Here is a 16,524-nt window from a genome sequence, read left to right as displayed (position 1 = left end):
GCAGGGTATTCTAGGCAAACAGTGGCCTCTTTTGATTGACGGATGCGGAGGCCCTTACCCCCGCCAACCTCCTGCGTCACAAGTCTCCTCAAGACCTTCAGCTTCTCATTGTTCTCACTGGTGCCCTAATTTCTGGAATTTCCTGGTTTTGTCTCCCCTGCATTTACACAGTGTACCTTTATACATGTGTATAACTTCATGCATTTATATATACAAGGGTACTTCAAAAAGTTCATGGAAAGATTTGTATTATCTTTTAATTCTATTTTTCCATAAACTTTTTGAAGTACCCTTGTATATGATGTATCTGTATACACTGTATCTATCTTTATCCACTTTTATGTACACAGTGTGTATTTATACATTTATGTATATCTTTATACATGCCAACCTCCTGTGTCACAAGTCTCCTCAAGACCTTCAGCTTCTCATTGTTCTCACTGGTGGCCTAATTTCTGGAATTTCCTGGTTTTGTCTCCCCTGCATTTACACAGTGTACCTTTATACATGTGTATAACTTCATGCGTTTATATATACAAGGGTACTTCAAAAAGTTCATGGAAAGATTTGTATTCTCTTTTAATTCTATTTTTCCATAAACTTTTTGAAGTACCCTTGTATATGATGTATCTGTATACACTGTACCTATCTTTATCCACTTTTATGTACACAGTGTGTATTTATACATTTATGTATATCTTTATACATTGTGTATATCTTTATATATTTATATATACAGTGTAACTTTACTTGATTACTGGCTTTTAAAGATTGAAGTAAGAACCTTGGTGACAGAATGATTCAGAGATTTAAAGCTACCTCCCACCATTTTCCTCAAGCTGTGATCTGCTCCGCCATCAGAGGAGAGAGAGAGAAGGGGAGAAGGAAGCAGAGCTAAGTGTAGTGTAGACCTACAAATGCCTGTTTGGTGATTTTCAACACACACACACTTATTATCGAGAAAACCAAGGAAAGTGCCTTTGTCCTAGCTCAGTGGTTCTCAGACTGTGCATCACACCCTCCTGGAGGGTGTATTAAAACACAGACTGTTGGACCCAGCCCCAGAGTTTCTGATGCAGTAGATCTGGGGTGGGCCCAGGAATTTGCATTTGTAACAGGTGAGCTGGTGCTGCCAGCCTGGGGCCTCACTGGAGAATGACATCCCTTTCACATCCTGAAAGATTCACAGATGTGCAAATTGGAATTTTCTCAAAGCTCAAGAACCAGGCCAAAGAAGCAACAGACTCAAGCCACTGACTAAATGGGCAGGAAAAGTTTGTTCTCTCCCACCTGGAAATGAGCTTTTCTTGCCCATTTAATCAGTAGTTCTAGGTCAGAGCTGCCACACCTCTCAGAAGCACTTTCAATGTGTGCTTTAAGAAAAAAAAAAAAGCTTGGTGACCAGGATGAATTAAAACTCTAGCTAGAGACCCATGAGATAATGCCGCTGTCATGTGATATCTGTTGGGAGTCCAAGAATTGCAAGTCCTCTCAGGAGCTCTATAGGAAGTTTTAATATAAAAAGGGGGACTGTATGATGTGTCTACCACCTCAGGTTACAAAAAAATGTATTCCCTCGATCAGTATTTCCACCCCAGCTTTTTGAGCTCAAGGATCACTGTTATTTGTTTGTGTAGATATTAATTGTAAACGTTAATATTCTTCTAAGACTACACTTTGAGGGTGTCTTGCAGCCTTGGGACTGTAAGTGAACTTCTGTGGGCAGAACCTAATGCATTTCAGTGGGGAACCTGGCTGCACTTTAGAGTCACCCGGGAAGCTTTGAAGATACCCATGTCCTGGCCCCAACCCCAGGATCTAACCCAATTCATCTGATAATGACTTGGTGTTTTTTAAAAGATGCTCCCAGGTGATTCTAGTATGTAGCAGGCATTGAGAAACAATATTACTAATAAGTGGTCTCATGAATAGTTTAGAGACACCTTTCTTTAGTCAAGGTTTATTATATCCTCACAGCTTGCATATATATTCTACATATTGAAAATTAAATAACTGCTTACATTTGTAGCCAACAAAGTGTTTCCCTCGTATTAACGTATATGAGTTTTATTAGAATCAGAGGCAGGTAACTATTACCAACCTCATTTTTCAGGCTGAGAAATGGAGGCAGAGAGAGAACAAGGATTCATCTAACAAAGCTGGAACTTGAACCTCTGCCTTCTGGAGCTATGTACCCCCACCCCTTTACAAGACATTTGTTATCAAATGTGCTTTCAGCTGGGAGAAAAGTATCAGTGGCCTGTCTGGTGATCCCTAGAGTGCGGTTCCCTCCCTGAAGTAGAAACTCTGCAAAGGAGACACCTGGTTACTGGGTATCTGGGGATCTAACAAACAAGGAGCCTAAACACCAGGAAATATAGACCCGGGGGTTTCAGAAAACAGCTAGCTCAGAACTGGCCAAGCTATGTTCAGGGCTTGTCTGGTAAATCTCACAAACTAAGGTCCTACGGACAAGGGCATTGTGTCTCCAAATATGACTCTATCAGGTCCACTCTACAAAGCAGGAGCCACTCTGTTTTCTTATTTTCTCAAAGATCAAATACTTTGTTATTACATCCCAAGGATGAATCTTCCCTGAATGCCTCCGAATATTTTTCATTTTCAGGATTATAGGAAACCCTTCTGAAGGAATGCCCAAACTCACCCCAACTGATAATTCCATTTATTCTCTAAGCTTCAAATTTACATTTATTTTCACCCAAATGAGTCCTCTACATCTGTTGGATTAATTAGAGTATTTTAAAATTTATAGAGTTCTTTATTTCCAAATCTTATCATTCAGACATTGCTTCTGGTTTCTTTGAATTCAGAAAGTTCTGATAATCTAATTTTGGGAAAACACTACAAAGAACATCCAAGCTCCTTTCTTCTGAACAAATTACTCAGATGAAAGATAACTTTTAAAAAATTGTGTACGTGTTTTATCTTATTTCAAGAAAGCTGTAAATTAATAAAAACCAGTTAGTTAACTCTCTGGATAAACATCCAATGCAATCATATATTACCTACACTGTCAGAATGCCCACAGATTTGCATAAAGAACTGCAGGTAGCTTTGACACACCTCTCAGCAAACAGCCTTGAGCAGAAGCCAGAAAGCTTCCAGACTGGGAAAGCTGTGCATAGGACACTCCCCGCGTTCTCTTGGCTAAGAGCCACTGTCAAACCATCCTAAAGAGAACCAAGTGTCCTGCTCCCCAGCAAGATCTGTGATCCTCCTTCTCAGAATACAGCGTATTTATTATCTGTCACATGCAAAGGGCAAAAAGAATTGCCTCTGGGTTTCTATAAACTAACCGTGACAACTACGATCACTACCTACAACAAGCTATTAAAATTCACGTGAACAAATAAACTTATTTATGGTCTCACTGCAACAAGTAGGCTTTTCAGCAAATTTATGCATTTTTAGATAAGCATAATTTGAGCCTAAATTATGATAGCTTCATTTCACCCTTTGAAATAGGACAAAAAAGGAAAACTGAAGTTAGGCAACCAAAGAAATCTGCCGATTCAAGGATAAAATAAACCCTCTGACATACTGCCACCTAGTGGACACTGCCCGACATTGACAAGCCCGGGACCCAGAGCAATCAGGCTTTGCAGATTAGAAACCCTAATGACTAAAAACGACAGAGATAAGGAAATTTCACAACATTTTAAAAATCTTCTCATTGTGGCATATTTCTATTTAGATTGCATTAACTTTTCATCTTTGTTGTCAGTGTACATTTGAACAGACAGAAAAAAACCGACATGATTTTTTAAATCTCAGCTTTTATTTAACCCATAGAAAAAATGTTGGGATTTCACAATTTCTCCTTCAGGAAACAAACTCGACAAGAGATCGATGTGATCTGTAACTGTGGTATCTAGTACTGCCTCTCTTCAACCTCTCCTGAACTCTAGATCCAAGAAATACGATTCCCAGGAGCATGATAAGGAAAAGATAGTGAGTGCAGACCTTGTCTCCAGTCTGTTGGGACCTGGCTCCCTTCAGATACTTGAACAGCTTTTAAAATGTTTTAGGATCTTTTTCCAAACATAGGGAGGAGGGGGATATTCCAGAGCACACTTGATCTTGATAAGTCAGTGTCACTTAGGAGAGATTATACAGAATAAGAATAAATATAAACACTTACGAGTACTTTCAACTCCTTTGAATAATTATGGGAATTTTGCTTCAAGTAATTTAAATATTTACAGCAAATCCTAAGACCACCCTTGCAAACCCAGCTGAATAAGGGCCCCAAACAAGAGTTTAATAACATTCCAATTCAGGTGCTAATGTTATTAAATTGGTTTTAAGTTTGACTGCAGTGTTTTTCATCTTACAAAATAGTATAGATTTAAGCTCCAACTGAGGAAGTTCCCAGCTGCAAAGATTCCCTGAAAAGGTCAAGTGACTGGGGTCTGAGCTTATCAAACTGAAAATCCCACCTGTGCATTCTGATGTGAATCGTGTGATCCGTGTGGTAACTGTCAATCAGAGCATAAAAGAAGGAATTTGTACAGCCAGATGCTTCGGAAACCACTGGCACCAGCTCGGAGCTGGGGTCTCAGGTGGCTGCTTCCCTCTGCAATACCAGCAGCAGCTGCAGAGGCATCTGGCTGGTTGAACAAGGATTTAACACCCCGTTTGCCAGATATAATGCAGGGTTCATACACTTGTTAACATATGTAATGCATTCATTTTAACATCTTAATGATACCCTTCATGTAATTCTTCTCCAACCTAGTTACAAGAATAGTGCATTCATCAGCCAAGTTAGCACATGAATGCCACACATTGGTTGTTTCTGAAAACGAATAGCCAGTTTCCTATTCCTGCAAAGAAGTCCCGCAGACTTCCACCTTGCAAATAACTCAGAAATCCATCCCTCCTCTCCAGCCCAGCTACCACTACCTTCCTTTATTTCTCATCAGGATTACAATAATAGCTTCCTACCTCCTCTCCCCATCTCCTGCCTTCCTTGAACTGATCCATTGCTGCTAGCGGGAGCATCCTAAATTACACACAGGAGCATGTCCCTTCTCTTCTCAGAATCCTCCAGGGGCTGCCTTCAGGCTTGAGGAGCAAGTCCACGTTCCTCACCAGGGCTTCTAAGGCCCTGCACCACCGGGCCTGTGTGATACTGTGATACAATATGAAATATATAATCAGTCTTCCCCTAGGCCGGCCCGTGGCTCACTCGGTAGAGTGCGGTGCTGATAACACCAAGGCCACGGACGGGTTCGGATCCCATATAGGGATGGCCGGTTTGCTCACTGGCTGAGCCTGGTGCTGACAACACCAAGCCAAGGGTTGAGATCCCCTTACCGGTCATCTTTTAAAAAAAATAATAATAATCAGTCTTCCCCCCAGGCTCCTGGCATAGAGCTCCTAAAACCCCTGGAATTTCCTGAATGATAGGAGTGACAAAAGCGTCCTTTGTTATGCATAATAAGCCCCTCCCTACCATACCTGAGTTTATGCTAATGAAGTGACTGTTGGAGAATACGGACTGGTTTCCAGAGGAACCAGCCCTGTGATTAGAGGAATGGAGTTTTTAGCCCCACCCCCCACCCCCCTGGGAGGAGAAAGGTCTGGAGATTGGGTTCAGTCACCAATGGTCAATGATTTAATCAGCCATGTCCATGTCATGAAGCCTTCATAGAAACCCTAAACCCCGGGGTTTGGAGAGGCTCAGAGATGGTGAGTGTGCCTCCAGGTGCTAGGAGGTGGCGTGCCCTGCGAGGCACTAGAGCTCCACAAACACCTCCTCCCACATCTTGCCCTAAGCATGTCTTCTATTTGTCTGTTCCTAAGTCGTATCCTATACAATAAACTGAAACAGTAAGTAAAGCACTTTCCTGAGTTCTGTGAGCCATTCAAGCAAATTATCAAACCTGAGGAGGGGGTCGTAGAAACCCCCAATTTGTAGCTGGTCGGTCAGAAGTACAGGTAACAACCTGGGACGTGTGACTGGCATCTGAAGTGGGAGCAGTCCTGTGGGACTGAGCCCTCAAGCTGTGGGGTCTGCACTACCTCTGAGTAGTTACTGTCAGAAGTGACTTGTAGGACACCCCATCAGTGCCTGGATTGTTGGGGAACTACTTAATGTGGGGGAGAAACCCCCAAAACTTTTAGTATGAGAAGCATTGTGAAAGTGTAGAAAAAACAGCAGCTTTTCAGTTAGCCTGGTTGCCACTCCAGGCTCCCCTGCTATTCCTCCTTTGTACCCCCAAACCCCACCACCTCTAAAGACACTCTGGGATGCCATAAGGTCCAGCCACATGGAACTACTGATAGCTCTACCTGCAAGAATCCTGCCCTCCTGTTCGTGCAGACTTTTGCACACACTGACCCCTCAGAAGGATGCTTTAGCATTTTAGCAATAGCTTATCTGCAATTGCAAAGCTTCTCTTTCCATGGCATTCTTGGTCTGCAAGGCACAGAAAGAGTAGTGTCCAGGCGTGTGCAGCAACCAAGGAGATAGGATTTAGAATTGTTGTCTCAGCCTCTCGCTTTGCATCCTCCCCTAAAGCTCACAGGGAGAGGACGGGAGCACAGCGGAAGGGGGATAGGTAGCTCCTCACCATCCCCAATGGTGGGGGGCAGGGGCGAGAGGTGGGCGAGGGGTCCAGCTTCCCAGCAAACAGAGGGAGGGGAGAAGGCAGATGGGGTACAGACACCTACTAATCCTGAAGGTGGAAGCCATCTCTGACTTAAATTTGCAGCTTTACATTTCAATCCCTACAATTCTTCATTTTTTAATATAAAACTACGGACTAAAAAAATTCTCCCAAAGCCAAAGTCTTTTCAACACAGATTCCACATCCCCATGACCACCACCCCACTCTTAACCCCTTGATCTCTTCACTTCCTAATGGAACCAGCCACCACCATTTCATGACCATCTGTGAAAATTCCCAGTGAAGAACTTTACCAAGATGTGGGCTGGCCTCCCCCACCGCCACCCCAAATACAGTCACTGTCCTGTCATTTCTTCCAAAAGAAGTCTGCTGGTTGGAAAAGACACGTCTTTGCAAACAGCTAACGTACTCTACCCACCCAAGGGCTGAAGAATAGCGTGGCCTTGTTTTCCTAAAGAGAGTGACGCTTTTCCTGGCAGTGCGATGGGTATGCTGGGAACAGAAAATGAGTTTTTATTGTTTAACCTTCATGGTTTAAATGAGGAATCTTCTGCTACAGTTAAAGGTCCCCTTGGGTTTTCATAAAGTAGCCTTATGACAGCAATATTAGTCTTCATAAAGACCCCAATTTTAAAATGTCTTACACTACTCTACTCGTTAAAAGTTTACTCCAAGGGCTTGGCAGAGTAACTGCTGTGTGGCATGTTGGGATAACTGTGCTGTTTACCATGTCTCTGCTTTCCTCTGCCACTTGAAAAATAATAATGCCACCTGGCATTGGCAGCGCTTTCTACTTTAGTCTCACAGACTCTCGCAAAAGTACATCTGACTGCTGAGAATGAGATCACAGGGAGACAGAGGTACCAGCTCAGCTGCTATGGATGAGTGAGGCCAAGCAGGGAAGTGCTGAGGCTACCAGAGAGGAAGGGTCCCCAGCCTCAAGGTCCCGGACGTGTCTATGCTCCAAAGAAGGAAGCAGCACCCTCTCAAAGCAGCAGGAAAACACCATGCTGGGAGCAGCCTTCAACCCTTTAAGAATCTCATGAATTTATAACATGGTCAGCTTCAGGCAATATTAAACCAGCCACCTGATGACGCCAAGAGGGGGGATGGGCACAGATCACTCTCTTATTCATTATACTTGTTTTTTAAACTTTCATTGAGCACCTACTATATGCCTGCCACTGGGGATAGAAACAAAGCATCACCCAGTCCCTGTCACATTTGAGTGAGCCAGGCCAACCTCAGGCCCATGTGGTTAGTGCTGTTACAAGAAGCCCTGGGTGTGCCCAGGAGGGGCTCCCAACCCCACAGGCGGGTGGGCATCAGTGAGGGGCCTCCTTCAGGATGTAGTGCCTGAGTGGGTTTATAATCACAATTTGGGGTAATGGACATGCTGCCAGTATGGATCTGGCCATCACATCTTAGGCATGAGTGGTGACAATTTGCTTTGCACCCCTGAATATTCATAACCAATAAAAACAAAACAAAACACTTAAAAAAAAGAAAAAAGAAAGAAAACCAACTGCACAAAGAAAGGCCTGAAAAGGCATATTAAGAACCATACACAAAGGCTCATAATTTATTGATCCATCCTTTCAACAAAGTTTATTGATGGCTGCTAGAGGTCAGGGGTCAGGAGTGTTCACAGGACAGATATCCTCTTTGCCCTCACTGTGCTTATAATCACAGCAGAGAGGCAGTGAGGTGAAAGGTTACAGGTGGGTTAGGGAAGTTCAGGCACTGTAATGTGGTGGGACCACTGAGGACAAGTGAGGTGATGAGATGGAGCATTCAAGGTCATGAGCCTGGAGAGGCCGGGGTTGGGATGGGGGTTTCCAGAACTCAGAGGATTTGGTGTGACATGTCTGGCAACTCAGACTTTATCCTGATGACTACAGGGATCCACTGAGGATATTTTAAGCAGAAAACTAAGTGACATGTCAGATTTGCATTTTAGAAGTCACTCAGCTATGGAGAGGATGGAGTAGGGGATTGAGACCACGGACAGTTGGATAGTTGCAGTAATCCAGGCAAGAAATGTTAACGGCCTGTGTTGACTTGACCACCATAGTGAACAGTGGAAGGAAGCATTTGAAGGTTTTGTAAGGAGGTAGAATTCGTAGGATAAGGATGAGTGAGGAGTTAGTCAGTCAAAGTATAAGACCATCTTCTGTCTTCTGGTTTGGGGTGATGGAGATGACAGTATTGTCACTCACCATGAAAGGGTGGATGGGATCAGAAGCAGCTACGAGCACCAAGAAGAGCACTGAGCTCACTCAAACTTTCTGGTGAGTATGAGTCTTACGGTTTATAACTATAATTATTATTTTTACTACCACCACCACCACCGCCACCACCACCTCGTGTTCTCCAAGGGCAAAGATTGAGGACTGGGGCAGCTCCAGTGATGAGTAAGCTAAGTGAGAATGAAACTCTCCCAGACCCTGAACTTCAAAAAGTTCAAGCTAACGCATGCAGCTCTCTACAGCATCTAAAATCCACCTCGTCCACACCACACATGCTTGACCCTACTTCTCAAATACAGTCGCTTCATTCAGAAATGGCTGCCCTATCCATGGTGGCTCTCACCTCTTCTTAGGAAGCTTTGAAGAAATCACAGAGTCCACCCCTGAAGTACAAAATCAAGATCTCCATGACAAATCTGAGAGCCTTCCTTTTTTTAAACAAAGGTCTCAACTACCAAATCAAGATCTCCATGACAAATCTGAGAGCTTTCCTTTTTTTAAACAAAGGTCTCAAGTGAGTCTTAAGATCCAGCAGGTTTAAGAAACACCATTCTCTCCAATCACACAGGCCGAACCTCTGCTAGGACACACACTTCTGGAAGAGCATTCCAGGCTCCCCCTTACCATCAGGCTCTCCAACCAAGGTCTGGAATCTTAGCCCACAATCCCAGGCCACATAATGAATGCTCCTCCGTCAGGCATTCCTTCCTGTTCTGTTTCTTTAGAGATGTCAACACAGCATCTTTTCTTCCATCCTGGGGTACTTGTAGCACAAAGTCAAGTCCACCTCTGACATCACTCACTGATTATTTCCCTCTTGCAAACCCTCCTACCTCCTGCCTTCTTCCCTGGGTCTCCCCTGAGATTGAGGACACAGCCAATAGCCTATTGCTTGGCAAAAGGGAGTAGATGGCCTTGGTTTTATAGCAAAACTCTGTGGGTCTAACTTCAGCTTTCCCATAAAGACAGCTTTTATAAACACTAAATATGATTGGCGTTGAACTGCAGTTCCCAAAACTGTTATGGCAAACAGAGATGAAATCCTATTGGAAAACCACTATATGACTAACATCTTGATTTGGGAACATCTTGATCAGTGCCCCAAAACCCAAATTTTCTTGTGGGTTTATGGAGAAACTTTCTTGGGACACATATTCTCATATACAAAGGCAAAGATCATGAATGGGATTTAATCCCCTTTATTAACTTAAAAGCAAATGAGAAATAATGGCTATATAATAATTCCAATGATGATAGCTTCACAAGCAGTTATAATCTATTTAAATTTTAACTAATTTCTTACTTACTTTAATTAAAAATGAGAACAGCCTTCTTGTAATAATTGACATTGGAATTCCAAGGCATCAGCTTTACATATGGAGAAGACACAGTCTCTTAATCTGATGAACTTTCTGGTTTTAAATAAATGTTCTTGAATCCACAAAATCTCGCAAAAACTGTGCAAGTGACAATCAAGGTTTAATCAAAAATCACAGATGCATATGTCTAAATAGACCTTTGCAAGTTCCTCAAAAAGATGAATGCTGTTAAATTCACTTTAAAATTTTTCTCTCTCTTGCAATCTAAATAATCCTAAAGTACTTTCACCTTTAGAAAATAAAATATTTTCTTATTAAAAGTAAGAAATTTTAGAAATAAGACTTCTTATAGACTTGTGTATTCTTATTCTCAGAGTTAATTCTTGTTCATATAGTGAGTCCACTTTCCTATCTAAACAGGGTTTAGTGTATGCCAGAGACTGCTGACCGTCCCCATACTATTCTTTACCCTATTAGTTAATGGCAACCCACTCCTCAACCTTTGTGGGCAAATGACCAGTCAGCTAGAGACTACATCATCCAGCATCCTTTGCAGCAAGACACAGTCCTTTGAGTAACTTCCACCCAAGACGATGCTACTAGAAGTGATGCCTCAACTCCCAGATGCTGTCCTCACTTTTTCCTTCACGCTCTCCCTATCTAGGAATGACAACAAATGGAAAAGCCAACTTGCATACAGAGATGGGACGTACATGTGGAGGATGGAGGCGCCTCCCTACAAGCCCTGGACGGCTCACCTTCGGATTATTACATAACAGAAAAAAAAACTACTTTAATTCACTGAACACATGGGTCTCTTTGTTACCCAGCTTAGTCTACACCAAATAACAGTGATATTTCACTGAAGATCCAAGTATTGCAAATTTTGGGATATATGTGCTTAATTTCACGAGATATTGTGCATTGACATTATGAATGCTCAAAGAGATGAGGCCAAATTTGGACTGATATTCAGGGAATAAATTGCAGGTAAGTGAACTGTCCACTAACTATGGCTCTCTGGTCTTACTCCTCACTGTCCAGCCAGTCTCTAGAGGCTCTGAAGCTTACCTTCCAGGAAGCGGTTAGTCAAGGACAGGCCAACATGGTAACTTATTGCTAGCCATTTCATCATTGGCTTTTCATAGTCTGGAGTGAAATTGGAGTTTTCTAAAACTGCACTCATATAAGGAGCAGAGTGGTGTTTTCTGTTTACATTATAAGCCTGCCTCTACAAGGTGAACAGGATACAGAGCAGCAAAGAGACCTGAGGAAAATGTGACGAAAGTGAGAAGTCCAGCTGGAGATCCTGCTAACAAAAATGAACCTGTTTTATTATTGCGCCGAGGCTATATAAGGAGGGGCTCAGGCTGTAATACTTATAACTACGCATCAGAGCACAAGTAAGGCATCAGAGAAAGGAGAACCAGATTTATAACATTCTAAATAGCTTTGTGAGTTGGTCGATGTTCCATTTTTATTCGAAAATATTAGAGAGTTCAATTAGTCATCAATCATTTATTTGTTCTTTTAGTCTTTCATTCCTGAGAATGAATCAGGTGTGAAATACTCAGACGAGTATGGAGTGGTTATGGTCCTTGTCCTCTGGGGCTCACAGCTTCCTTCTGTGATCTCTAAACATTTCTGATCGTGCAGCCCTATCAGAGAAAAATTTTAATGCTCTCAAATGTACTTATTTATTTAAATATTAAAGAAAACCTCTACTGTATGTTATGCATATTACAAAATATTCACAAAAACACAGCTTTTAAAAGCTAATATTAAAAAGAAATATACAGGAAAGTCCCCATGCTCACTTCCCATATCTTATGAGATCATCTTGAATGTATTACACGTCCCATTTTGCAGAACAAGGTGATTGTATAATTTGTATACTGAACTCTCTCTTGCATATCATTCTTTCAAATACCCTTTTTTTTTTTTTTTTTCTGACCGGTAAGGGGATCGTAACCCTCGGCACAGTGTTGTCTGCACCACGCTCAGCCAGCGAGCATACCGGCCATCCCTATACAGGATCTGAACCCATGGCCTCGGTGCTACCAGCGCCGCACTGTCCCGAGTGAGGCACGGGCCGGCCCTCAAATACCTTTGCAAGTAACTTTCAGCAAGTTTTTTTGCCAAAAGGTACCCAGCTTGAAATCAACAATCTGGCATACTAAAGTCAAGTAGAGTCACAGCCCTGAGCACTCAGATTGTATAGTTAGTGCATAAACAGACGGCTTCCACTGAGACTGGCCAGGAAGTCTGTGGGTTGTGCCAGGTAGTCCTCACTGGGGCCTGATCTCACTACTCCCTCCCTCCTAGTCCCCCCATATCCCCCACCCCCCACCCTGGTTGCAAAGGCCAGGGAGGCTGCCAAAGCTGGAAACAAGAATCGCTTTATAAATTAGACACCATACTTGTACTAGTGTTTTCTTTATTGTCATAGACTGTTATGACAGACTTTATAAATTGTGGTTGGTAGGGTTGGATCACCAAGAGCCCTTCAGAGTTCTGTGCTAAAGCGGGGGAAAAAGCCAAGAAAACCTAGCCACAAACAAAAAATGGGAAAAAAACAGCATTACATGTCTGACCAAAGATGGGCTGGGTAAACACCAGTTTTTGCACACATATAATGTGATATTGTGCTTATGTCTGGTATTCGTTACCACTGGTTTATCTCTCAATAATGACTGCAGCCACACATGTAATTTTGTTCTATGGGTTCACTCAATATCTATATTAGAACTAAAGCTAAGATACAAGGCTACTGATGAATGCCGAATGCATCCATCCTATTTTCAGCATTGGCAAGAGAAGTGAGAAATCTGATTATCTTGGCAAGATGTATTGAATGTCACATTAACCAATAATCCTCATCAAAGGATAACACATTTGGCAAATCATTATTTGGCTAGGGTAAGAGAAGACTAAATCCTTGGGGACAGGAAAAGGTATGGCAAAGTGCCTAGCACAGTATCTGCACTTCAAGGATGCTGGTTGATTCTAATGATAAGGTACGGATAATGCTCGTCTCCTTCCTAAAGAGCTCGTCTAGGGGGAAGAAATGGCATCTTCTACTTCCAAATGCACATTGGTATATTTTGACAGTTCTTTCTTCTTTACAAAGGATTACCGCATATGATATTATTACCTGTGCGATCCTATAGCACACAAAAAAAATATGAAGATAATGAAATAAAGTTCTACTCATCCCATGAGTCATAATAATCTATTAGTATAATTAACACTGTGTGCCTTTACTAAGAGCAGTTGATTATTCTTGCCTGCCCACAAATCCTTCTCCTTCTGGATCGCCAGGTACAAAATCCCTCATAATTAGTGTTACTGGTTTGGAATGAGGCACCATGTCTCCAAAATACTCTTAAAATAGTGAAAATTCTGCCATTATTGCTCATCAGTACCTTTAAGTACAAACTGATTTTTCATATTATCCAAGCAGTGACTTAAACATGATGAGACAGATGGTGACGGAAAAGTTCACTGAAGCAACAGAGAGTTCTGAAGGACGTGACCACCAGTGAGCAGCCATCGGCCACCAGGTACCCTACTCTCTCCCTCTGGGATTTATTACTCTTAGGACATGAAGAAAAGCTATAACTTTTTAAAAATAGTAAACAAATTGTTTTAATACCATTTTTTGATAATTCAAACTTTACTCACATTTGAAATACTTTTATGTTACATTAAATTACATACACACATACATTCAAACACAGACACACACAATAATGTCTACCATAAGCTGTTTGTTCTCTTTCATGAATTTGTCTGCTATCCTTTGCCCAAGCTATATTACAATAATTACGACTTTACATAGTTATGTCTTTACATTACCCAAACCTATTTTAAATATCTCTGTAGAGTGTTCTAGTTTTATTCCTATAAGCCTTGTACATTTCTTGTTGAGTTTACTTTTAGGGCATTTAAAAAAATTCTTAATGAAATATTTCATTCATGTTTTCTAACTATTGTTGGAGATGGGGGCAGCTGGTGATTATTACTTATTAATTTTTACAAACTGATTTATTTTATTTTGCTTGTAGCCTTTCAGTTTGTGTTGAATTTTCCTAAGGATATGATCATATCATATGCAAATTCTGCCTTCTCCGTTTCTCTGTGTATTTTTCTTATTTCATTCTCTTGTGTAATTACATTACCTAGCACCTTTAGAACAATGTTAAATAATGTGGGGACAGAAGACATCTTTGTTTTGCTCCTAACTTTAAGAGAAATGCTCCTATTTTTCATCATCACCTAACTTTTAGTTTGAGATATTTGTAATAATATAAAGAATCCATCCAGTTCTATTTTCTAGTGGATATTAAACATCAGAAGTAGATGCAAAATTTTGTCAATCACCTCTCAGGATCTATGAGGTGATAATATATTTTTGTCCTTTCAATTGTTAGGATTGAACCATTCTTGCATTTCCATAAATAAACATTAACAGCATGAGTTTTTAATATTATTTATTTTAAAAATTATCTTGGCTGATCTTCCATACTTATTCTTTCGTAACAAACTCAAAGGATAATTTTTAAGAACCAGGACACCATGAAATTCAAAGTCTAGCTATTCATTTTGAGCCTATCTAGACAGAAAATTAGAACACAATCATTTACCTAACCAGAATTACCTTAATAAGGGATTCAGTTTCGAACTAACAGATCACCCACCCCTAGCACATGTAGATAGTTGCTTACAGATAAAGTACTCAGTATTTGAGAAAAAAGCTTCATAAATGGGACAAAAAGCAGACTAATGAAAATAAAATATAAAATAGATCAATAAAAATGAATAGATTAGTAGAATTGCTGTTGCTATAGTTGAAAAATTATAAGATAAAAAGATGAATTTAAACCCACATTTTGAAATATGCATCTACTACATAAAGCTAAGCCCCTACACATTGATTATAATGAAAAGGTAATTTTCACAAGCAATGGGCTTTCTTATAGATATTACAGTAATATGTATTTCATTGATTTTGTTGTCCATTTTTTTTTATATTTTAGTATCTCTGAAATTAAGATGCAACTAGAATCTATGATAATCATGTTTAATTGTTTAGCAAACTTTTTTTTAGTGATGAATGAAATAATAAAGTAAGCTGAAAATTGGTGGTGTCTTAGAATTGATAAAATACAGCACATCTCAGCCTTAAAGGTATTATAGATATTTACATTTACCAGTTGGTTTTACAAAACAGCTTCATTGCCCTACCTCTACCTCTGACACATCCTCTTTCATAAAAAATATGCTATTATTACAGGTGGATTTTTTTAAAGTAACCTAAATTACAATTAAATTTGCATTTAAGGGCTTCGAGAACTTCAGGGTTTCATCTGGGATGACCAGAGACCCCCCAGGGGCTGGGATATGCAGGAGCAGCATGACTGCACACAGGTGTTGTGCACCAAGTCACTATTCAGGTTCTACTTAGTTTTTGGTAGAGTCAGTAAGTAAAATAATTCTGAGCCTGCAGAATTCTCAAGTGCCTTTGTCCAGGAAAATAAAACAGGTTATTACAGTGTTTCTCAATCGGAGCTGTCAGTGTAAGAGAAGTCACTGGTCTTCTCTGTCTCCATTTCCTCTCTTGGCACTCAGCTGTCCCAGAAAATGAGAAAATGGACACAAAATTTCCACCTTGCCCACCATACCATTTCCTGTTCTGCTTGCTCACCTCCTCACCACAGATGGCAACAAAGGACCAGCTGGTTACAATTGCTCCTCATCAGAGCCCTTGATCAACAGATGAGGACTTGGGTTCTTACCTTTACAAAACTAGACGGAAAGGAAAGAGCCACCGGAAAGTGCTGTGAACTGAGGGAATGGTTTCTAGGTCAGAGAATTCAAGCTAGCAAACTGACCCATCGACTAACCACAAGCCACCTTTGTCCTCTTCTGATCACCTAATCAACCACTACCAATTTCAAGAGCATTCTGCTAATCTTTTTAAAACAGTCACTTTAGCATTTTTTACAAGTTATTAAAATAAAAAAGACAGAAGTCAACAGTACTTAGCCAGTTTTAATTTTCGGTATTGGTAGAGTCAGTAGGGCCCTTGACTTATCAACCTCAGAGTGAGCTTACCTTTTGCACAGCTCCTTGAAAGGCCTGTTTAATTCTCCTACACGAGTCAGGTATTAATTTTGTGTCTTGACTCTCCAGAGTTGTATCTTGCAAATCTGCATTTTCATGGAGTCTCAAAATTCTGTAAATGCAGTGAGTACCATCTTCTGATATCCTATTAGGATCCATCTAAGGGGGAGAAAG

The 16,524-nt window shown here is 40.9% G+C and overlaps 1 protein-coding gene across 1 annotated transcript in view; it reads right to left on the bottom strand.

The window, feature by feature from the left end:
• TNFSF11 (tumor necrosis factor (ligand) superfamily, member 11) overlaps positions 1–16,524 on the bottom strand; it is a 34,759-nt gene that overhangs the window by 10,049 nt on the left and 8,186 nt on the right. The window contains exon 2 of the mRNA XM_008593347.1: positions 16,342–16,509. Coding sequence (XP_008591569.1) covers positions 16,342–16,509 — 168 coding nt within the window. The remainder of the gene's footprint in view (positions 1–16,341; positions 16,510–16,524) is intronic.

This window comes from Galeopterus variegatus, unplaced genomic scaffold, assembly GCF_000696425.1.
Source record: "Galeopterus variegatus unplaced genomic scaffold, G_variegatus-3.0.2 Scaffold9022, whole genome shotgun sequence".
Classification (NCBI taxonomy): domain Eukaryota; kingdom Metazoa; phylum Chordata; class Mammalia; order Dermoptera; family Cynocephalidae; genus Galeopterus; species Galeopterus variegatus.
This window is presented reverse-complemented; position numbering and strand designations above follow the sequence as displayed.